Source organism: Calonectris borealis, chromosome 9 (genome assembly GCF_964195595.1).
Source record: "Calonectris borealis chromosome 9, bCalBor7.hap1.2, whole genome shotgun sequence".
Taxonomy (NCBI): Eukaryota; Metazoa; Chordata; class Aves; order Procellariiformes; family Procellariidae; genus Calonectris; species Calonectris borealis.
In genome coordinates this window covers 28,003,128-28,027,865 of record NC_134320.1, presented here as the reverse complement: position 1 = coordinate 28,027,865, position 24,738 = coordinate 28,003,128, and the positions used below count along the sequence as shown (strand labels likewise).

Below are 24,738 nucleotides of genomic sequence, written 5' to 3'. Positions count from 1 at the left end.
CTCTGCAAAAATGTACTGCAATATTTTGCCATACTAAAGTAACCCTGGAGATTTTTTTCTTTTATATCTAAAGTTGTCATAGGAATGGAAAAACCGCAAACCCAAGTACAGCTTTTCTGAAACTTAGTAAGTTGGGCAAGTTTGTTCTGGAAGGAAAGCGGATCCTTTTCTTCCTCTCCTTTCTTTCCTCTAGTGATGTATTTGATATGCCAAAACATATTGTAATAATTAGTTCATTGCAAGAGGAAGAAATTTGAAGATATTTTTACAATAAATTTCAAGATTTTTCTTGCTGCCACCAAGATTAGTGGTCAACACTAATGGTAGCATTGGTATAGTAGTTATAATAATAAATTTTGCCCAATAATTTTGGGTTTGTACAAACAGCTAGCAAAATTCTAACCTAAAAAATATTAGACCTCTATACAGCTAAAATCTGGATCTTCATTTAAATTTCTATTTTCAGGAATTAATCTGTGGATTAATGTAACATCTTTCATACTGCATGCTAATGGAAGGAGCAGTCTGCAAATTCTTGTAGTAGAAATTGAATTGTTCTTTGCCATCAGTTAGCCTCTCCTAATAGGTGTAGATATAATGTAAAACAAAGGATTAATAAATAAATAAAAAGAAATAAACCCCTAAAAAGGAGAAAATGGTTTTCTCAGTAGAAAAATGTGAGTGCTTCTGCACAGTGTTACAGATATTCAAACTAGAAACTTTCTAAGCTTTCAATCTCAAATTGTGACAGCGCATTTCCAGAATACGAGGCCATTTTATACAGATTATATTTTATAGTAATACGGTATCAATCGTGCTGTAATCTGTGATATCACGCATAATGCAATCTGAGATGCCTTTGCTTGAAAGAGGTTTTGAGAAAAGCTAACTCCTTTGCCCTACAGAGCATCATCAGTTGGGACATTCATAGCGAAAAGCTTTGCCTGATTATCTTGATTAATATTTGTATGGCTAATGGAGTGAAACTGGAAGGGTGCAAAGTTAGACTGGTTATCGGAAAAAATGTTCCAGTAGCAATATCTGCCGAGAAGAGTTTTCAAAGCTGAACAATGACACCAAAAATTTCTGTCATGTTTTGGTTTTAGTGCAGAGCAGAAACCTCCCAAACTTTTCGGATGCTTACAGAAATAATCGACTTCTGAACTCCATGACAAATGTGGTTTGTGTATAAATTTAACTGTGAAAATGTTTGAGTGGCTTCAAAATTAGAGGGATGGCAAGCACATTGGACACAGTAAAACATCACTTGGAATAATTAGCATAGTGGGTACACAGCCAACAATATGTTCCTCAACCCAACAGATGTGAAGAAATACCTTAAGGAGAGGGAAAAATCAAAACAGATAACAGCGGAAGTGTGAAAAACTTGCCGTATTAATCATATTAAAACCAGATTTTGAGCATGCTTGTGTAGCCATGTATCCTTGTGTAATGGGGTCACCGAGGAGCTGGGGAGGGTTTGCTGTTGGAGGACTGAGAAAGGAGCTGGAGGTGGGCTTCAGCCTGGCCATGGCTGTGGGTGCTCGGGTTGGGCAGGGTGCCGCAGCGCTGCTGAATTGGGATTGTATTTTCTGTCAACTCTGAAAATTTACCTGACGGTTTCTGACTCAGATATGATAGTACTCATTTCAGTCGGGAAGTTTCTTTGGACGGGTGTAGCACTGCGTCCCTCGCAGAGGTGGGAGCTCACCGCTGGTGAGGGCAGAGCGTGGTCGGTAACGTGTGACCTTGCGTGTTGAATGTGCGGTTATGAAGATTTATAAATCCTCTCTTTTCAGACTCCTGCTGAACAGGCCAAAGCTAGATTACAGCTGGTTCTTGAGGCAGCTGGTAAGTGTTGCTATTATAAGTAAAATTATACTCTTCAAAAATGTATTTAACTTTTGTAATATCAAAAAAATGAAACCTATCAGGACAGTAATTTTATGCTTTTCTGTTTGGCAAATGCTAAGTCCCTTTCTCTGTAGCTCACTTCAGTTTCTGGTTAAGATGAAACTGGTGTGCATCATCATTGGCACTTAGTAAATCCCTTTAAGGAGACAAAAATAAGTGTGTTTTGTTTGCTGTTGGAGAACCAGCACTTAGACTTCATGTGTTTGTCCTCTTGCTGCTGCTGCTACTGACTTTATTCTGTGCTCTCAAAAATTTGTTTTTGTTTCTTTATTTTTTAGCACTGAACTGAATTAGTGTGTGTATATATTTTTATTTATTTATTTGAAGTGGTAGCAGAAATATGTAGCAAGGTTTCCAAAAGGCTCAGATCAAGAGGCTGATCTACATACTAGTTCTCTACAGAGAGAAACATTCCTATTTAGTCTGGTACTAGTAAGAAGGAAGGCAAGATGCCTATCTTGGTAACTATTTTTAATTTTGGAACCTTTAATTTCAATAAAAACTGGAAAAATCCTGTAGTTGCACGGCAGGTCTAAAACTTTAAGGAAATAATCGTCCTCTTGTACCAAAGATGAGAAGATCATTCCTTTTATCCTGCCTTTTTTGCAAAGGTTGTACCTAAGTCCACATGAAAGCTCAGAGATGTAGGTCTTCCCAAACGGACAGGAGTTCCATTTCTTTGGTTTGTTTTTGTTTAGTTTTTTACTAACCCAGTAGTGTTCAGTACACGGCTTTGACACGCACTTCGCGGGTTTTCCCCTGTGGATTTGGCCTGTGGTGTAACTTAGACCGGGGCCCGTTTTGCTCCTTGCCACCTTGCAGGTGGCACGCCCCGAGGGTGGCATGGCGTGGCAGGACACCCCGCGCTTCGCTGGGCTGGGCGCGGAGGTTTTTGTCCTCTCTTCACCCAGTCTCCAAATGGTTATTTAGGAGAGCTGCATGCGTTTTGATGCACTTACACTATGTATGTGAAAATATTACCCAAGAACCTCACACTGTAGTAGAATCGTGGTAATGGTAATAAATTTATAAATGGATAATGATACTTAGATATAACATACTGGATGGTCTTCAGGTACTTTATTTGTCTCCAGATTATTAAAATAACAATTTAATGCTCTAAAGTGGTAGTCTGTGTTAAGGTTTGTAATCCTAATTAATTTCTATATCTTATTTTAATTTTCCCATTAAAACGTCAGTTTGTCACACAAAAAGGCAAATTTTCAGTATTTCATGTGCATTGTAATAAATACATATTTGTCTTTAGTTAAGCTTTCATCTCTCATATGTGTATTTTTAAATTATAAACAGCAATTTCCAAGAAATACCATTTTTTATTTTTTCCCCTTATGGAAACATTCTGTTTTAAGGAATACCCATCTTCTCACATTGCTGATTTTTTTTTTTTCCTTCCAAAAATGCATTTAGCCTTTTGTATTGTATCACTTCAAATGCATTCATTGTTCTCCATAACTTTTAATAAATGTTTGAAGCATATAATTATAAAATAGATGTGACAGCACTGACCTAAAAAGCACAATTTGCGTATACTACTCACATCTATCACACCTCATTTTTTAATTTAACACCTGGGAAATGTATAAAAGATACCTATGGGTTGTATATCATCATGACCTGGGTCCCAAAAATTTCCAAAAATATATAAAAGGTCTATGGCATTGTTAAATTTAAATATTCACAATTGAAGTCTGAAACTTAGATTGAAGCTGCAAGCTGTTCATAAATAACTCGAGAGTGTTGATCTGTTTGTTTGTCTTACCATCCAAAATACAGAAAGGAGTTCTTTCCTGGCTTTATTTAAGTCTTGGTAAGCCCAGGCATTTATGAGATCATCCCCCCACCTTCTTCCCCCAGTCCTGTATTCAATCAATTAAATTGAATTTTTATTAAATTGGTGTGAGAGGAGTGTTGGAAATGTTAATAATGTTGTTTCAATATCTTTGTGTGTTTACTCATGGCAAAATGAGCACTTTTTTCACCTTTAAGTTTAAAAAAATAAAAAGAAATCTTTGTTAGATCGTTACTGAGCAGCTTTTCAAGGGGTTCACAATCAACAGGTTAATTGTTGTTGCTGTTGTAGCATGGCATGTATGATTTAATTGAATAGAATGTAAATTTAAATCTGTGCTTTAGTAGTGATGAACAAAGCTGCTGTTTGTGCATGTAGTGCTCAATACAGGATCCACCCCAAACTTGTGAATTAACTTGTAGAGTATCTGGCTGTACACGTTATAGGAATTGCTCCAATCCCTCTAAGTGGGGAAGAAAGCTGTGCTTTATTCAAAATGTATTATCTACATTTTAATGGTTGTTAATGACACTCTCTTCCTCTATGGTTTGGACAGACAAAAAGTCTTACCTTCTGCCACCGCTCAAAGTTACCAACAAGCGTTGGAGAGGCATTTGGGAAGGTCCCTTCGTTGTTCATCTCTATTGACATGCTATTCCATTCCCCTTTCCCTGCCATTTCCATGCCGTTAGTATCCCATCTCCCACGATAATCTAACATTTTCTTATATTGTCTGGATTCAAATACATTTGCTCATTTCATTCTGAAGATTTCCATATCTTACTATACTTTGAATTAATCTAGAGAAAATTTGTTTTGCTTACTTAGCAAATTTTTTTTGTTCTTAATATACTGGAAATGCCTTTGGATAAACATAACACAAATATAGCAAACTACCTAACTGTGTAAGAGGACAACATACATTAAATGTTAATGTGCATAAACTGAAGCTAGTTTGTCTATAAAATACCAGTGTTTGCTGTAAGAGCAGTCTGACTTTAAGTTCAAGTTGATGGTGGGTTTTGAAGTTTGCTTACAGCCTTTCTCAGCAATACATTTATCTAATACTTGAGTTTATAATTTGCTCTTCACCATAACATCATGACGTTTCAAATTTAATTTCTTTATTTTACTATCTGAATTTCCCTTTTGTTTAGCCCCGTCAAGCAGTCTAAATTCCGATGTTTAGCCCCGTTGAACGGTCTAAATTCCAATGTATCCTTTGGCAGTGCTGCCGCTGTAGATTAAAGCAGTGCACTGAAAAAGGGAAGAGAGGCCGGGACGTAAGTTTGTTGCGTACGCGTGGAAGAATTGAACGTGTGTGCTGTTGGACGTTGATTTTGAGAAAAGAAATTGCCTGTAAGTAGTGATGCAACTTTGCAACGTTCCCTGCTGAACTGGAGAAGTTAGTTTTTATCACATTTGTCTGTGCTAGAAATGGTATTAGAATGTAGCTTTAATGACTTATCTTGACTAATTAAACACAGATAAGGAGAGGTGGCAGTTAACTGCCGTGGGCTGGGAATAGCGTCCCACCGGCGCTGCCCGCCCTCTCCTCCGGCCGGTGTGTGAACGCGAAGCGTCGTGCCGCCTGAGCTTGTCCAGGAGCAATTCTTCATCGTTGGTAACTGTGGCGTTTGAAACTTCTCTCAGTACCTGGCACATATGTAGAATTCAGGGAAACTGTTTTGATGTCAGGGTTTATGGTCAGGTGCTTTCTTCAAATTGGGCTTAGGAACAAGTACGTGTTTGTATGCAATACACGTGCGTATTGTTTAAGAGAAGGCATCTGGGCTGTTGCTTTATCAGAGTTCAGGACGCCTGAGGATATTTGGTTCAAATCTAGAAGCAGGACTTCCAGCCTTCCTCCAAGCATAGGAAATGTCAGTCCAAGAGCTGGTTGCACTCTGTTCATGTGAGTTAGGCCAGTAAAACAGCTCACCCTGCTTTCCTGCCGAGAGCTGCCGGCAGCGCATTAGCCACAGGCCAGAGGCGCTTTATAAGGGGTGTGATTTCCAAAAGAATTCAGGTGCAAAAGGGTTTAGATTGACCTTGCTTTGCTTTATTCTTCTTCTGGTCTTTCAGTGAAGTATTTACCTGTTAGAGTTGTCTTCTCAATCGGAAGATGTTTGTGTGTATAATTTTTTTTTTTGCTTCACATCAGCCTATTGACATGGAAATTATGTGGCTTTATCCCTGTGGCTTTTTAAGCAAGAGAAAGTGGTATATTGAAATACACTGATAATGTTACGGATTTACAGAACATAGGTTTTGAAAGTGCTTTCAGTATGTCAGCTTTTCCAAGTCCTGTTCTAGTACAATGGCCGCAGTTTTGAAAAGTTAATTATGCGTTATTGTGTTCCCTTCACTGCTTTCTTCATCACCAGAGATGCTTGATTTTAGGGAAGGTGGGTCCAGTGGCCAGCTGATCAGCTGCAGCCTCGGCAGGAGTTGTAGATGTTTAGTGTTTTGGGAAAATCTGCTTCTAGAACCTAACTTAGATATTAATTTAGGAAATAACTGATTTCTCTGAAAGCCAAAGGATAGCAAATAATAAGCCAGACTCTTTTTAATTGGATTTTTTTTTTTTTTTGCTGGTGCGATTTGGGGATTGGAATTGTGATTTCTGGTCTCTCTTTGTGGGAGAGCTGGTAAAATACAAAGTATTCACCTTATTTGTGGGGGGCGGAGGGGAAGATGGCCATTTTTATGTGCAGGTAACACAGTGCTGTCAGGAAGTTCTGTCTCCAAGTCCTTGGTTCATGCTGACTTTGCTGTGCACTTTGTGAAATGATTTTTTTTCTTTGTTGGTGTAGATTAACGTCAGTATCTTTGTTCTCATTAAGCAGGCCGGTACTCGAAGATACTGAAGCGCTCCACTTTAATTTTTAAGGCAACTGATTTTTGCTTCATAAAAACTGTCATTCAGTGGAAGTTGTTGGTCTCCGCTATAAATTTATATTGGCAGGACTTTATTTACTTACCCTTCTTAGTATCGAGATGCAGGAAAGCCTTTTCAGCATCCTCTAACAATATCACAGCAACTTGCCATGTTTGAGCAGATGTTGAGCAGGCAATAGTTGAATGTTAATTTTGAGAGGGTGGTATGTTTAAGCCTATCTGAAGTATGTTGCATGTGGGCCTTCCAGACTTAGCTACAATGCTTTGTCTCTTGGGAGAATTTTAAAGCTAAACCTCTTTCTTTTTGTCACTCTATATGGACTCTCTCAAGTCAGTATAAAGCAGATCATCCCTAGGCTAAAGCTCTTCAGCTTTTGTTATTGGGCTCTGTAGACCTGTAATTAGGCCTCCTGGCAGGCCTTGCCGGCCAGTTAATGGTCATATGGAGTTTCTGTGAGGCAGACTGGCTTTGTGTAAATCCTTCGTGGGGATACGTTTATGGGTCACTTCCTACCAGGACCGGGCTTTGTGCCGCTGCCCCACGGGCTGACAGGGAGCAGGTTCCCTTGACCATCGACAGCTCCGTTTGCGGCGCACAATCTACCCGGCTAATCCCCAGTGTAAACAGAGGATTTAGCTGAGCTTCTGTCACTTACAGTTGCCAAACCACTTGGGTGTCTGTGATTTCTTTCCCAGACTTCATTACCGAGAGACGGAGAAGCACAGAAGATTTGAGCCGGGGTTTTGTGTCAAACGTTCGCCTGCTCCTATCGCTAATTTTAGGGAAAAAGTCTGCCCTGCGTCGAATCCTGCCTTCCTAAAACCCATAAGCTTAACAGACAACCTCAAGGCTTTAAAGGCGGTTAATTTGTGCCGAAAATTGTTGTGTGGCAGCCGTGCTTTCTCGTAAAGATTAAAATGTGGATGAATATTCCGAAACGTAAATGTATTGATAAGAAATGGCGTGTGGGCAGTTCAAACTGTCAGTCTGGCTGCCTGTACCAAAGTAGTCTGAAAGTTCTTCTATGGTGATAAGCAGAAATTTCTTACTCTCCACGTAAAGACGATGACAAAAGGCAATTGATCTGGATTTTCAAAGGTCTAGAGTTGAAATAACTGACTGATCTATTTTTGGAATCTGCATTTCAATCTATCGCTGAAAGAGTGTTCAGGAATAGAGCATTTTTGCGCAAAGAATTCTTGACAGTTTATTTAAAGGAAACTTCAGAACTGGGACTAACATGACATTAGCAATATGCGGTAGAAATTGATGAATACAAATCATAAGCATTTAACATTTATCAGCTCTGTTTGGCAGCCATTCTGGATATTGGATATTTAACTCATTATCTTCGAATTATACTATCAGATTGCTCCCTTTAATTTTGTACCATGCATCTTTATTACATTTTACATATTCCTTAAAGAGAAAATCATTGAATATACAAGTACTTTGGCCTTAGCTGTTGTAAAAATGCAAGTGTTTTATAACACTTACTGCATTTTTTTAAAATCTACCCATTATAACACATGTTATTGGGGAGAAAAATCCTAATTTGCACTCAGTGCCCTATAAATAAATAGTCAAATATTCTCTACTTTCTGGTATCAAAATGGCTCATAACAGATGTGGCTGAAAGGACCACATACGTAGACTGTATGATTTTAGTCTGGTGGAACTAATAGGATCACTTGCTACTTTATAGATTCTTGCTTTTCTTTTACTTTCATAAAAACTGTTTAGTTAAATAGGATGGCCTCTATTTTGCTCTTTTCTAGCTATGCAAAGTAGTAAGGCAGGCAGGTGGCAAAAGTATGAAAAATTTTGTTTTATTGGTGCTTACTTTTAAATGCCAAATTTATAAAATGTTTATGGATTTCTTATCTGATTATGATTTTCTTACTTTTGATTTTGCTATTTGTGTTCTTTCCACTGAAAACTCGATGGTGTTAGTTTGAATTTCTAATTCTGCAAACAATTTTAGAAGGGTGGATCACATGAGTTGGTGTATGTGCACCAAGGATGAAATGATACATAAAATATTTTAGCTGTTTCATGGAAATTCAAAAATAGCTTTCAAAATAATGCTTTCCCCAGAAACTGTAAGAATTTGAACCAATAACAAGCCTAAAAGTTGTTGAATATTGAAAAAGAGATTAATATAGTGATTATGTGGGCATGCTCAGCTTCATTTAACATAAAATTCTTGTTTCTATCGATTTCAAACAGTTGTTTTGAGTAGTGTTTATCGACACTTTGGATAATTGGATTTTGCTTCTATTTGTATAAAAATCTCAATTCTGTGAGCAGAGATGTCTTGCTGAACTACCTTTTCTCTCTATGACAAACGTGGATGTAGGCGCTAAAAATGTTTTCAAAGGTGTTTTGTGCAGCATTTCTTGAACCCCGAGCTGAGGAGAATTTGAACGAGTAAGAATCTGTTCCTAATGAAAACCACCACCAGAGAAGCAAGGCCTGGGTGTGTGGGTCGGGCACAGGCTCGTGCGATGTCCGAGCACCCTCCCGAAGCAGCAGCTCGCAGGGGGCTGGGTGGCGGAGCTGCCGGACGTCCTCCCGGGGCTCCAGCACGAGGGAAGCCACAGGGACCTGGACCGGGGTTGCCGAGACCTGCATCAAATCGCTGCTTTTTTTAAATAGCTTGTCCCCATCCCATCGCAGGCAACTTGGTCACTTTTGCTGCTTCCAGCCAGCATTTCTAGTTGACAGCCTGCTGCTCCCGAACTCCGAGTGGGCTTTCAGGCACAGGATCAGGACCCTGGGTTTTGTTATGCTGCAGCCTACAAAATAGCATGTAGCAATTATTGAAGATTAAATTTGTATGATGGTCTTTTACTGAGAACAAGCTATCAAAACATGAAAGACAATAAAAAAAAAAAGCAGATTAAAAGAAATTTTAGGTTGGAATTCATGAAGTTCACTTTGCAAGGTTGTCCTGAGGGGGCCAGAAATTTTTTCATGTGCTCAGAAATAAATGTGAGGAGAAACTGCCATTCCCATTGCTGCTGTGGCTTCAACTACAAGCCTTAATCGCTTGTAGCCCCACGAAATTGCCATTTATGCTTTTTCTTCCTTAATGCCTTTGTCACTGTAATACTCTTCCCATATTATCTCTTCACGTCATGGCTGAGGTTTGGTCAGAAGGTTTTGCTGTTTTGCCTCTCTGTATTCCTCATGTGAGCAAGTGATACAGAAAACTTGAGAATGAGACTGAGAACTTGAGAGGGAAATGAAGGGGAAGATGGCTGGAGAAAAGATAGAACAATTGTTCTGAAAATGTACACGAGGCATTTTTATCGTAATCTACCTGCAATAGTAATTTTTTTCAAATCCTGAGATAATTATCTGTTTGTTTGCAAATGCTAGATAACATTGAGAATTGACTGGTACGGGGATGGGCAACCACAGGCACAGGTGTAGTGTTTGGCACTGATCAAGATTTAGGCTGGCAGTAGTGACTATCAGTTTGGTTAAATGTGTTTTGTACTGAACAGGAGTTTTTTTGTCGTTGGTTAATATAAGAAATAAATAAATGCATGAAACCGTAGTGTCTTGCATTTGTGAATTGCAAAAACCTAATTCAACGAGATGAATTCCCCCCATCTGCAGCCTTTCTAATTTACATGGTGATCCTTTCATGCATACCAATTAGGATGCAAAGAGATAACGATCAAGTTTCTTGGACTGCTACTTTTATGACTACTCTTGAATGACTGAGTATTGCTTTTATCCAGCTGTATCTACCCGGGTGATATTTTCTCCCACTGCTCTGAAAGAGAGACTGAACGTGCTGTTTATTGGTACCCCAAGTACCAAATTTGAATTATGTTCATCAGCCTAATGTCTTGTTTTGTCTGTCTTTCCAAATGCTTAGAGCCAGCTAGTAGAGGCTTTGGTAGGAGGTCTGAATATTCCCCCCGCTTCTCTCAGTTCATTATTGGAGATAAACGCAAGAAACCCCATCTGTGGATTTCTGATCTGATGGTTTGCTTCCTTTGTGTTGCTACATTAACCCCAAAGTGAAACTGAAGTCCTTCAGAAGTACTTTTCTGCCAGAAGATGAAGCAGAAACGTAAGGAAGAACTTACCACAGGAAGCTCATAGGGCATTTTACTCTTCTACAGTGAATGTGTGTTTTCAACAATTTGATCTAGAGTGATTTTTTTTTTCCCCCTGGAGTTCCTAAAAATAGCTGATACCATGGAATTCCTTTGGACATTGTTCAACAAAAAAAGTTATCATCTTGTTGTTATAGTCACAAATTATTGCTTGGAAGTGTTTATTAACAACATCTTAAATCCAACCTGTCATAGGCAGACAAGAACCTTGATTTCTGTTGCATCCAGATTTTAAAGAGAGGGCATCAGGTGTTTAAGGCAATCCAAAAGTCTTCTGAATATCTTTTTATTCTCTTCCTTCTTCAGGATCACTATAAATAAAACTGCAGTTTCATCCTCTAAATTAATCTAAGAAATCCTCATCTTTTTCCAAGAATTTTGTGTGCTCATTAGTATGTTTACGTACCTGAATTTCCCATTCACAGATTTTTCTACCCAGCTTCATCATAGTGTTTTAAGCTTTGTACTAGCAAGATCACAATAGTTCAGGTGTTCTTGAGTACAGAAAATGTTCTTGGGTTTTTTCTTGTATTCCAGAAGTCTAGACATGAACAGAAGGTTTAATTTTCAAGAATATGATTTGCATAATATATAGACTAATGAAAGACCACAGTTTGAAAAAATTGATGAAGGGTCCCAGTCTCTATTTTGATAAGTAACCTTTATGGTTATTTCTTAACAAAACATTTGATGTCTAAAGGATTCAAGAAGAGATCTCAGTGTAAGAAGAGGAAGGGTGGTGGTTCTTCCAGTTCTACAAAACCGTGAACCCTGGTGGGAATTTTGATCTGTAGTGAGGCTGCACCAGTCTGTGAAGTTTGTTATTGTTCCCTGCCTCAGTCCTTTCAAAGGTAAATAAACTGGAATGACACCTGGGAAATGTCTACCAAATCATCCAAGTGGGCTGAGCGGTCCCGTTTCTCTGCTGCCGTCTGACGTACTGAATGCTCTGTCTTTCTTGCTTTGCGGAGTCAAAGGTTGTGTAGCTTTCCATAGCTTCAGGGCGCTGGGTGAGCTCATCCTTTCCGTAAGGATCTGAACATTTATTCTTCCATCTATAAGTTTACAATTAGTTCACAACTCTTGATTGGTGAAATGCTTAATTTTTTTGTTTTCATCTGCTCAGTTCTGCTCAGACGGTATCACTGTGGCAGATGCACGTCCTCAGTTTAGAGTGATTTCTCAAAAGTTTTCATAGTATATCCTTCTGCTGTAGGTACATATTTGAAGATGGAAGATTTTATCCTATTCTTGAAAACTAGCTAATTTAGGAAAGTCATCTAATTATGGAGTTAGTAAATCCAGTTTCTAGGTCAACTGCTGATTCTTACTCAGCAGATTTCTGTGTCAAAAACCATTTAGTTGACAACATCGGCAGAAAGAGCACTTTCAAACAAACTGAGCGATATAAAAATTAAATTATTTAAAAAAAAATCAAGAAAATGTATATTGGAATAAATTTATGGAATAAATTTTTATATTGTGTGTTTTATGAGAATTGCAGGTGTTTTAAGACTGAATTTCAGAAAAATGCAGAAAGTATTTGAACTCACCTGGACGGTCTATACCAAGGAGCTTCATAGCCATGCACAAGTGCTTATACAGCTGGACGTTAAATACATTTCTTCATACATTACTTGCTCCTAATTTGTTGGCAAAGCTACATGATCTCATTAGAGTACTAAAAAAAATAATACTTTCTGCGTGTAAAGCGACAACTATGTAAAAAAGTCATTACTCCAAGTAATTACTTTTTTAACATATTAATGGTCTTGTACTTACAGAGTATGTGATTTTGAAGTACAGCTGTTTTATGTCATTGGTGAGCAAAGTAAACACTTGGTTACTCAATAATTACTTCAATAATGAATTCAACTTCATTTTCATGATTGCTGAAAAAATACAGAATTTTAATTAAACAAGTTTGGGTAGAGAATAAAAAGTGTTTGGAACAAAATAATTCACTTTTGCAATTTATAATACCATTGTTTTGGTATCTAAAAGCCATTCACTTCATGAACCTCTTTTAGGTTCTTACAAGATATTTGAAAAAAATATGCTTTGAACTGTTTTTGTAGAATGTATATTTTTCTTCTAGTTTAAAAAGCCAATGAGTAGTTGCTAATGTAGGGTTGCCATAATGTAAATCAGAGCCTGTAAGTAGACTTTACAGTAACTTTATTAGTTAATGAACATTTATTACCTTTAGAAATAATTCTAAAGCTTTTAGAATTTCTATTTTTTGTTAGATTTTTATCTGAGACCTTTTTTTTTTTTTTGCTACCGAGACACAAAAGTATCTCAGGCTTACATTATAACTAATGGGTTTTCAGTAATATTGTAGCATATGGTATACACGATTTTGATGCAAATATGTGTGCTAATTATGTGCAGATGAATCTTTCAGTCCTGCTATTGATCTTAAGTCAAAGACAATTTTTCAGTGAGCTTAAGTTTTATATCAATTCACATTTAGCAACTTTGCCCAGTTTAATTTAATTACACACTGTTTTGGCTGCAGAAACCATATGTGGTTGTGCGGCTAGTTTCTGTTTAAGCATGCCTTTTGAGAAATGTTATGTCTTAATATTGATAGCAAAGTATTTGTTTCTCATGTTTTACCCGATCTGTCGCGCCATCTTCTCTCTATAGGTGCCTGTTGTGGTATGTGGTCATTAAAGCATTAGCCAGAATGTGTGCCCCTTAGCTATGTTATGACAGTATACCCTGGAAATCTTTGGATGTTTACCACCCTTCAGTTTAGATTTTCTACAAGTGAAACTGGAGAGCACTTGGCTGGATTTTATAGCATGAATGCCCAGAAAAGGGCTTTAAAGTGCTCGATCTGCTCAGCAGCACTGGCTCTGGCTGGTGGGCAGGAATTGCGTGTTTAAATGTTTAGTGCCTCTCCGTCTCATTTCCAGATGTGAAGTGTGCCGGAATCTCTCACTCAGCTTGCTGAAGGGAGAAATAGGTGGAAAAGAAATAAAATGTCCTTGCTCCTTCTCGCCGTCATGACGGTGCATCCTGCGTTTTCGAGTGTGGAGGTAATTATAGGAGGCCCTGCTCATGCTCCAGCTCCTATAATTTAATAGATAAATACTCCTTATCTATCAATGGATTTTAGATCACAGTGCCCTTTTGCAGTAGAGCAACGGTTTCAGGGAGTGTCAATGACTTACCAACAGTCACGGGCAGTCCGTGACGGAGCAGCGTGGTGGTGCACTCATTCGCGACAAGCGGGAATGAAGCCCATGTCCCAGAACTTGGTCTCATGCGTGACCATGTTATCCTCATTTCCTCCTTAGCTCCAGACTGAGGTGAGAAGTTGTAATTAGTAATTAGTGCCCTATCTGCTGTTATTTTTTCACTGGGAGAGAACTTCAGGGTTGTCCAGAAATACAGATTACTATGTGTGAAGCAAATGTACCTGAACTGCAGATACAGAATTAATTATCTTTATAGTATTTAAGTATATACTCATAGAAAAAGGCAGGCTTTTAATCAAAGATGAGTATTTCTGTTTTTCGGTGCTACTGCACAAAATGCTCTATGTTTAAGAGAAGTTGGATGATGGAGTTAATGTTGATGCTCTACAGTGCAGCCCATTCTGTCTCAAAATCCCAGTTGAAATGAAATGCCTGTACATCCACCAGTCTTGCTTTAAGCAACTTCAAGTATCACTGGTGCCTGCTGCCTGGCGGCTAAACCTCCTGGGCACTTCTGTGGGTTTTAGAGGGTTTAGACAACTTGTTTGGTTTGCACGGAGCAGAGGAACACGAAGGCGTCTCCGCCAAGAGACGATCTTTGGGTTGTAGGATGCCATCGGAGGAAATCCTCCTCTCGCACCGCTCCGAGGTGGCTGTCAGGTACAGTTAGAAGTGGTGCTGGAAAGTTTGTGTGCTTGCAGGGGTCTGCACGCCGTGGTTCAGACTGGGACACGGGTGCAGCCCTAAGGGTCCGGGGACTGGACTGAGCTGGGGAATCGGTCGTGCGACGCCTGGGGACCACGGGGCAGCTGGAGCAGCAAGCTCCAGGTGGGGTTCGGCAAGAGGAGCGAGGTGAGACCTGGTCATGACGTGCGTGGCCGAAGCTGGTGGGCAGTTCAAATTGAGTGTGGTGTCTTTAACGACGTCGGTGACGGCTCCTCCTGAATACAGCCCCAGTTCTTGCAAACAAACCTTGAAAAACTTCTTTTGTTTCTCTGCACAGTAACAAAGTGCAGAATTATTCCTGAACGTTAATGGCATGCAGAAATACAGGCTGGGTTTAAAAATCTTAAAGCCTGGAAAAGACAGCAGGAATTTGTGAATCTTGGTATATGCAGGTCCACGGGCCTTTTCTCCTCTTAGTTCAGCGTCGGTTCTGCTAAGCTCACTTGCCTACTTGTTGAAGATGTTAAATTGCATCATTTTCTTGAAATATTTCACAGCAAGTGGAAATCAAAACCTGCCATTTTTGTGCTTTTCACATTCATCCTTTCAGGAAAACCTGAAATACAAGCACGTTGCTCTGAATTCCGAGTACAGTTGTCCAGCACCTGAAGGCCTTGTTCCGTGTCTACATGATCTTCTTGTAAATCATATATTAATTTTTTCACTTGAACCAAGAATAGTATTTAATGTGGGTAATAAAATTCTTGGTTTACAGTTATTGAAAGAATATTTATCACAACTTTATTAAATATGGAGAACTAAGTGTGCCATTTTCTCCAAGTGGTTTCGTTTGCTCATGTTTTCTTTGTTGACCCAAATGAATGAAATTAGAACAAACAATCTCTGAGTCATTTGTAATCAGCAGCTGATTAATGGAGTTTGGTTTCATAGCCATTATTCATTCAAGAACACCTGATATCTTTCCCATAAACAAATTGTGTTTGTCCAAATTAAGAAATTAAATGAAGCATTTGATGAGTTTATGATTGACCCTTCTAACTCTGAGCCCATTAGTCAATGTCGTTATCATACAAAACTGTTTGACTAATGTGCAGTCTGAAGAAGCATGTGGATTTATTATGATTTCTGATTAATGCATCCTGCAAGCCAAACTAGTAGATTGTAATAATTTTTTGATTTTCATTTTAGCAGTCGCTGAAGATTTTCATCTGTGATGAAATGCATTTGTGTCCCATTAGATTTAGAGATGATTATGAGGCGTTGATGGAATAAATCTTAAAATATAGTAGTGGATGTTTTGCAAAGGTTTCCCCCCCCGCAGTGGTGCAGTTGTATAAGGCTTTTTATAAGGATGACCACCTATCATTTGATAGGAACTTTTCTGTGACTTTAGAGAAATTCTCATACTTAGGAGTAAGAATTTCTATAAAAATAGGCATTATTGTTTTTCTTTTGTATACTTCTTTGTTTTATGAAATTGTAATATCTGTATTTAAAAAAATGGGGGGGTGTTTGGTTACTTTGGTCATTTTGACAGGATTTTATATGACAATATTTTCTGCCTACAAGAATGCTCTTGAAAAGTAGACTTGAAGGTAAACTTCTGTAATAATAAGATGGCTTTATATTCCAAAATGCTATAAATACTATTATTTTGAGAGGTTTTTTCGGTTTTAGATAGCTAAAATGATTTTTTTTTTAATTTGCTCTTTTAAAATGTAATTAATATGGGCTCTGTACAAAAGGGTAGATCAAGTATTCCCTTCATTTCTTGGAAAACAGATATCTTCAACAGTCGATGCTTTCTCAGTATTTTGAGAAACTGTTGTTTTTGAAAATATGACACTATGAAAATGCAGTCTTTGGAGACAAAATTGTTTTCTGTTCTCACCAAGACAATTTATTTTGTTTTCTGAGATGTAAGAAGCATACAAGTTGTATGTCTATTTTAAATGATGATGGTCTTCCTGGATCACTTGGATGTTTGCAGTACAACCAGGAACTTCATCTGATGTTTCACTTCTTTGGTTCTAGGACTTCATTTTGGGGCTGGGGGAGGGAACCCATGCTCTATGACCTTCACAATTCACAGCTAACACTACCTGTGTTCATTGGATGCTGCTACCTGTAGATATCAGAACTTACTTATGGTTTTGATTTTAAACGGAAAAGCATGCAAATGTACTTGGAGAAAAATACAAAAATGTGTCAGAGGCGTGGAGAAAAGAAAAAACAGGCATAAAGATTTTTTTCGCAGAAGAAATAATATGTCTCTTTCTTTAGACAAGTGGCATTGCTTCCATACATGCCAAATTAGGCGGTAATATGCCTGATCATACCAAACTGATAGTAGGAGTTAGAACAGAATGAACTCAGAACAGGGTGGGGGGGTTGCTGTGTTCAGTGGTAGGTATTGCTGTGGTAGATATTGCCCGTCCTGGCAATGAAACGCACTTTTACCCTCTAGCAGCATCCTAGTTAACTCATTCGAAAGAATTGTTTCAGAGACTGAATACAGCTCCGGTCTCTCAGCTACTTCAAGTGTATATTATATGTATTAATAATTCTTTCTAAAGACAAATGCGTATTTTCCCCTTTGAAAAAAGTACCTGCATGGTCTACTCTGAGGGCTTCGTGTAATAACCATTGAAGAGTGCATTCAGAGAGTTTATTCAAAAAAAATCTCCCAAATACATGATGAATAAATTTACACTGACTGCCTAGAGCTATATTTGCCTGTAGCATTTAAAACTCCTAATTCCTTGTCTGGCGTTTAGCTGTGTAGGGAGGCCTGAGCAAGCACCAGCAATCTCCTTTTGATCCTAAAGCAAAGAGTGTGAAAGGGAGAGGGAGGCTGAGATGTGAGTTAAAGCATTGCCCTGCACGCTTTTTAAGAACAGTTATAGCTCCATGATAAAATGGTAGAGACAGTGTTTATTATTTACTTGAACGGTGTATTGGCAGATGTAAACCGTATGTGTACACACACACATATATTTCTCTAGCCTTCTTTTTTTAAATGAAAAGCTACATGTTCATTCAACACTCTTCCAAATGCGAATCAATATGCAAAAGCAAGGAAAGTTCATACTGAATTAAATTTGCAGACAATTATTTCAGCCATGTTGCCACAACCTTATTAAAGAATTGCACTGTGATACATGGGAAAGGGCAAAATGATGTCTTTAATAAAAGGCAAGAGTAATGAAAACTTGTGTCCTTTGCCATATCACTTGTATTGATTACCCTAGCAAGAAAAAAAAAGTGTTTCAAAACACAGCTAATGGGAACAATGAAGTTGTATGCTTTTCTGTCAGATCCTGCCTTCAGTTCCCTTTCCATTGCTCTTCTCTATGGCTACAGTGTAATTTATTATTTAAGATTTCTGGGCAGGCTTCTTTGTTTAAGCCATCATGTATCCCTTCACGTTGTTAAAATACCCAATGCAACAATTTAATCAGAGTATTGTCTTAAAGGTTTTCAGCATTTTATGCTGTTGATCTTAAGCCCTTGGAGAGTCTTCTCTGAAAAACGTTAATGATTTTATAATGGTGAGCCTCTTTGAGCAAGATGAAATTGTGATTCCGTTGCTATCAACTCAAGGCAAGAAAACATGAAGGGAAGACTCCGTCGTGGATTTCTCAGTTCTTTATGAAACAAGGGTTTTTCACATTTACATTGTAAAAGAACAAGTACTTGAAACCCTGAACTGGTCCTGCATGAGCTGAGCAGCCGAGTGCGGAGCTCCATAGGAATGGAGCCGTGTCCAGGGTGAGGGTCATTAACTATAGTCAGTGGACATTAAATAAAGTGTCCGTTATGTTGTTATGTATTTATACAACACTGAAGCAGAGGGGGAAGGCAACGATGTCTATATTTGCTTATGTTATCAAGGTTTTTAGTAGAAAGAACTTGCACTGAAAACTGATAATAGTTGAACCTGTGCCTACTAGCTTATTTCAATGAAACTGCAGTGCTATAAATGGTATTCCTAGCAGTGTTTCTATTAATTAGGGTGTCAATAAGAAAATATGAAACATGAGCAGTTGCTTTTTGGAAATACACAGCAGAATTTCATCCTGGAAATTGTTTCTGCTCTTCTCAGTTGCATTGACGTACCCATCTGCAACTCTGGTTTTGGCTCGGGTATATTCCTAACTTGCAGTAACACTTTGTTTCTGGATTTTCTGGTTTGAAGAGTGGGTAAAACTAAGGTGGGAAAGGAAATAAGCTGTGGAAGAGTGAAACAGTACAAAGCAGTTAAAAGTTGGGAGAAATCCCCCTTCCTTGCAGCTTTTGGCCTGGCCTCGTTCAGAAAGTTCAGCTTTGTTTTTCAGTTCTGGGCTTAAGCCTCCTCAGAGAAGAAATCTGAGGGAATTTAGCTACAGCGGTTTGCGTATGTCCCCAGTAATCTCTTTTTCGTAGGTTAGCAGCTTGAGCAAACGTAGGTATAATTTCATGGGGACGTGTTGCATCCCAGGTGCTTTTACAAATGTGCGGGGCTGTAGGACTGCTTAAAGAGAAGATCCCCAATATGTTTTACATAGACAAAACATCTGCCCTTATCCCAATCTTCAGAAACGGTTATGCATGGATAATTTACCTCCCTTCTCAAAGCAAAATAGAGAAAAACAAAAACCAGAAAAATCAACTGAAGGACACTAGGCATGTAAAATTTTAGCCCAAATAGTCAGTTCAGTGAATTTGCAATAAGCAGGTTCTAATAGTCACATAATCCTAATAGGATGTCGTGCTGTCATCATCCTACAATATATTAAGTTGTTCATCCTGGGCTATATTATAGAAGTGCAATTATTCCCTGTGGGTGGTGGTCAAATTCTTCTCCATGAAACATAAATTTAGCCAGAATAATTTTTCACTCACTGTGTAGGGAAACCTGCAGTACCTCCATGTCATGTGTCGTCTTTCTTTTCCTGCCTACTTCTCTGAAACACCTACCTTTATCAAAATCTGTCATGATTGTTTCAATACTGGTCATATTAGATCTGCCGAAGCTAATGACGTAGTGTCCTCTGCTCCTGAAGAAAACCTGAAAATCAGTTGTCTTTCTGTCAACGTTGTATGCCTGGCAAAGGAAATCTCTAGACCTCAATGAGAGAGTTGAGGTTGTTATGAATGACACTTGAAACTGATGACATCTCTTAGAAAACCTCTGATTGACCGACTTAGACTTCAGCAATGACGTTGGGCAAGTGTTTCAGTAAGGGAATGTAATTTTTTTCCTTTCGCTGTAAATATGAACTTGAGAATAGCCTGTGCTCCTTTGCTTCGGCAGTACCGTTAGTACTTAACGATGTCTCAAGTCTCAGTTTAAAATACCTTGTCCCGATGTTTGATGTTGAGTTGAAATGTTGGTTTGCACATTCCAGTCCTGGTGGTATTTTTCACCATACCTGGTGACATTTTTGTTCCTGCTGTAGCTGTATACGTACTTCTGTTGATGGGACTTTTATGCAAGAAAAAGTCAAAGGGCATTTTGCCATTCTGATCGGCAGGTGGTGGAGCTCAGTCCATGAAAGGATGTACTTTTAAAGCCTGTCCTGCAGTGCCAAACTATGTTTTGGTTGTTACAGCATGGCAGACGATGAGAGGTGCTGGTTTTTCTTGCTTTTTCTAGCGCCTTGTCGTGGTTTAACCTGGCAGCAGCCAAATACCACGCAGCCGCTCGCTCACCCGCCCCGCCGGGTGGGATGGGGGAGAGAATCCGAAGGGTAAAGTGAGAAAACTCGTGGGTTGAGACAAAGACAGTTTAATAGGGAAAGCAAAAGCCGCGCACACAAGCAAAGCAAAACAAGGAATTCATTCACCACTTCCCACCGGCAGGCAGGTGTTCAGCCATCGCCAGGAAAGCAGGGCTCCATCACGCGTAACGGTTACTTGGGAAGACACACGCCATCACTCCGAACGCCCCCCCTCCTTCTTCTTCACCCAGCCTTATATGCTGAGCATGACGTCATATGGTATGGAATAGCCCATTGGCCAGCTCGGCCAGCCGCCCTGGCCACACTCCCTCCCAGCCCCCTGCACATCTGGCAGGGCATGGGAAGATGAAAAGTCCTTGACTAGAGTAAACAATACCTAGCAACAACCAAAACATCAGCGTGTCATCAACATTATTCTCACACTACATCCAAAACACAGCACTATACCAGTTAATAGGAAGAAAATCAACTCCATCCCAGCCAAAACCAGGACAGTATCCACCCCTTATTCCATACCATTTACATCATGCTCAGGTCCCACACTATCCAATACATTCTCATTACCCACCATCCCCCTTCCCATCCTTTGATATAATACACAGATATCATTCCCTTAGTCTATGGACCACCCCTGTAAAATGTTCATAAAATATCCATAAATGTCCACAAAATGTCCACTGCGTTCATTTAGTCCATGACTTCGGGCTCCATCTGTTATGGTGGTCACTCAGGTCAGCAGAGGTGGTGTGTTGCATGGAGTTACTGGGCACCAAAGCCAGCTCAGGTCGGGTCACTGCTGCACTTGCGCTGCTTCTTGTAAAGTTTGTCCTCCGTTGGTTCAGGTGGTTCCTGCTATAGCAATTCCTATAACATGCAACTCAAATCATGGGTTACAACAATTTAAAGGTATATCCATTACAATCTCCACCCCTGGTCCCTTTGGGCCAGACCATAGGGTTTAACATTGCAATGAACTCCTCCCCTTGCCCCTGCTCCGGCTTGGATTTATCCACAGACTGCAGTCCCTTAGGGTGTACCTGCTCCAAGTGGAGTCTTACCTATGAGCCACAGTCTCTCCAGGGGTATACCTGCTGCGGCACAGGCTTGTCCACAGCCACAGTCGCTTCGAGGTGCACCAGTTCCAGTGTGGCCTTCTCCATGGGCCACAGTCCCTTCAGAAGTAAACCTGCTCTAACATGGCCTTACCCACGGCTGCAATCTCTCCAGGGGGGTACCTCCCCTGTCATGGGCTTATCCACGGCCACATGCTTTGAGGTGCTCCAGCATGGCCTCATGTACAGCCACTGACACTTCAAGGTGTACCTGCTGCAGCATGGACTTATCCACAGCCACAGATGCTTCGAGGTGTACCTTCTCCAGCGTGGACTTATCCTTAGGCCACAATCCCTTCAGAGGTATATCTGCTGCGGCACGGACATAATCACGGCCACAGACGCTTCAAGATGTACCTGCTTGGGCATGGGCTTATCCACAGTCACAGACGCCTCGGGGTGTCCTGTCCCGCATGGACTCAGCCACAGGTCACAGTCCCTTCAATTCGAGTTCACGCTGCAGTTCCAGCCTGTCCAGCACAGCAGCACAGAAGCAGCAGCGATGCCCTGGCCGTCTGCCAGCCCAGGCGCATCCCCATTGCTGTTATCAGAATGTTCCCAGGCACAGCACAGTAAGACGATCAGCAGTGCAGCAGTACAGCAAGCAGCAAGAGCAAAAAAAGCAGCCACTAACGAGCACAAGACTCCAATACACATTAAGGCAAGCAAGCCCCATGGCAAGCGCAAGAGCCTGCGAATTAATAGCTAAACAGCAGTAACAGCTATAAATTCAATCTAGCACATTCCAATCAAACCTGTCGTTATCTCGAACCCTTCGAGCCCCACGTTGGGCGCCAAAAAGGACTGTCGTGGTTTAACCTGGCAGCAGCCAAATACCACGCAGCCGCTCGCTCACCCGCCCCGCCGGGTGGGATGGGGGAGAGAATCCGAAGGGTAAAGTGAGAAAACTCGTGGGTTGAGACAAAGACAGTTTAATAGGGAAAGCAAAAGCCGCGCACACAAGCAAAGCAAAACAAGGAATTCATTCACCACTTCCCACCGGCAGGCAGGTGTTCAGCCATCGCCAGGAAAGCAGGGCTCCATCACGCGTAACGGTTACTTGGGAAGACACACGCCATCACTCCGAACGCCCCCCCTCCTTCTTCTTCACCCAGCCTTATATGCTGAGCATGACGTCATATGGTATGGAATAGCCCATTGGCCAGCTGGGCCAGCCGCCCTGGCCACACTCCCTCCCAGCCCCCTGCACATCTGGCAGGGCATGGGAAGATGAAAAGTCCTTGACTAGAGTAAACAATACCTAGCAACAACCAAAACATCAGCGTGTCATCAACATTATTCTCACACTACATCCAAAACACAGCACTATACCAGTTAATAGGAAGAAAATCAACTCCATCCCAGCCAAAACCAGGACACGCCTAGAATTTCAGCTTGTGCAATACATCTGCTTTGAGTTGCTATGACCATTGGATAATCCCTCCACACACTTCTTTTTGTCTGTAGTGGGCACATTAGAAACAAATTCGCTCCTCAACTTACTTTTCTTCTACACCATGCTTTCTGGTTGAAGGTGGGAAGGTTAAGGACGTTGTGGATACAATAGTACCACTGCTATAAGCATTTGAGGAGAGATTACATTGGAACTGGAAAGTTTTGTGTTCCCCCCCCGACCTCTTTCTCATTCATTTTCCAATTTGCAGGCAGTTTAAGTTTTCATTATAATAAGCATCTTTTTCATAGCTATTGTTGAAGTACAAAATTCACGTTATGTTACTTGATTCAAGCAAATTATGCTTAAAGTATGAAAATTAAAAATTAAACATATGCATTTTTAATGTATGCATTAAATATATGTATTTTATCAAATGCCTTTAGCCATTAACATACATTCTGAAAACCCTATTGTAGACCTTGATGCAAGAAATGTAACTCTTCATGTGTTCACATAGATGTATACGTTCAGCAGCGGATTTACCCAAGGTGAGGTGAGGGCCAGGACACAAAATTCGTACAGCTTCTAGAGTTATTCGTGCACCAACAGAAGTGTGGAGGAGAGAGGTTTTTATTTACTTCTATTATTGATCCCTGTCTTTCTCAAGTGTTTGTTTGAGATAAATTATAATCAAGTTTGCCATCAAACTCCAGGTTCAGATGATGGCAAACCCCATAGATGGTGGCATCAAGCGGCAGAGTGACCTGAAGCAGCAGGAGCAGGGCTGCAGGCGGCGGGGGACCGTTCCTGCTGCCCCGGGACGCTACTGCGGTGCTGTGCTGCGCCGCAGTGACCGAGCGAGAGAATTAAGGGTGTTATCTGCTGGGCTGTACCGTTTCCAGGTTTCTGCTGCAGTGTCTGTGCAGACAGACTTTTAAAAAGCTTATCGAACAGGCTTATTCCTAGCATTTTCAGTGGCGAGAAGTGGACTTTTCTGAATGAAGCCGCCACGCGTGCCCTTCCCCTGCGCCGTTTCTGCGCAGAGGACGCGTTGCCGGCACCAATTAGTTGTCATTAGAGCTTGCTTGGTGGCCCTGGCTGGCTGCACCTCGTCTGTGCCTTTAAGCTGTACGTTATTGACATTTTATTCAAAGACTCAGCCTAGAAACAGATGATAAAATGTGCTGTGCTCTTCAGCAGATAAATTTACAGTATTCAGCTGTTTGTAGGTGATTATGCAGGGCTGCAACAAAATAAAGCCTAAAGCATCATATTAGCTGTGCCGTTTATATGGGTGCTAATACACTTTGAATAAAACCCTCAATTACTAAGCACTTTTGAGTCCTGACAAGACAGTCCCATGACGTTAATGGTATCTTTATAACCTTTTTAACTTCTTGTTTCTCTGACAGAGCACTACAATAACAGCAATGGGTTTGCCCTTGGCAAGCAAAAACTCATTTTGAGAGCATAATAAGTATTTACTATTTAGATAGCTGGCAATAAAATTTCTCTGAATGAGATTTTACTGAGAAAATACAAACTGATTAAATTACTTTCTTTAATGGACTGGTGAAGCATGTAATAATAGCTTGTTGAAGCAGCAAGTCTAGTGTTTAGCCTTTTTCCTTTTTTTTTTTTTTTTGTGAAAATACAAACCAATTCTTTTTCCAAGTAGAAATTTTCAGTGGAAGACTTATGCCAGCCTTTCCATGCAAGTCACAAGACATTTTTTCATCTTAGAAGTGGATAATAATCTCAAATGTTGACAGCCAGTATTATAGTTGCAAAGAGTTTTGGGCATCCCTAAATATTCTTACAGAGAATTACTATCATCTGGCACTAGGGT

General features: G+C 40.1%; 1 protein-coding gene across 1 annotated transcript in view; it reads left to right on the top strand.

The window, feature by feature from the left end:
* RSRC1 (arginine and serine rich coiled-coil 1) overlaps positions 1–24,738 on the top strand; it is a 174,124-nt gene that overhangs the window by 92,879 nt on the left and 56,507 nt on the right. The window contains exon 6 of the mRNA XM_075157510.1: positions 1,800–1,851. Within this exon, the coding sequence (XP_075013611.1) occupies positions 1,800–1,851 (52 nt within the window). The remainder of the gene's footprint in view (positions 1–1,799; positions 1,852–24,738) is intronic.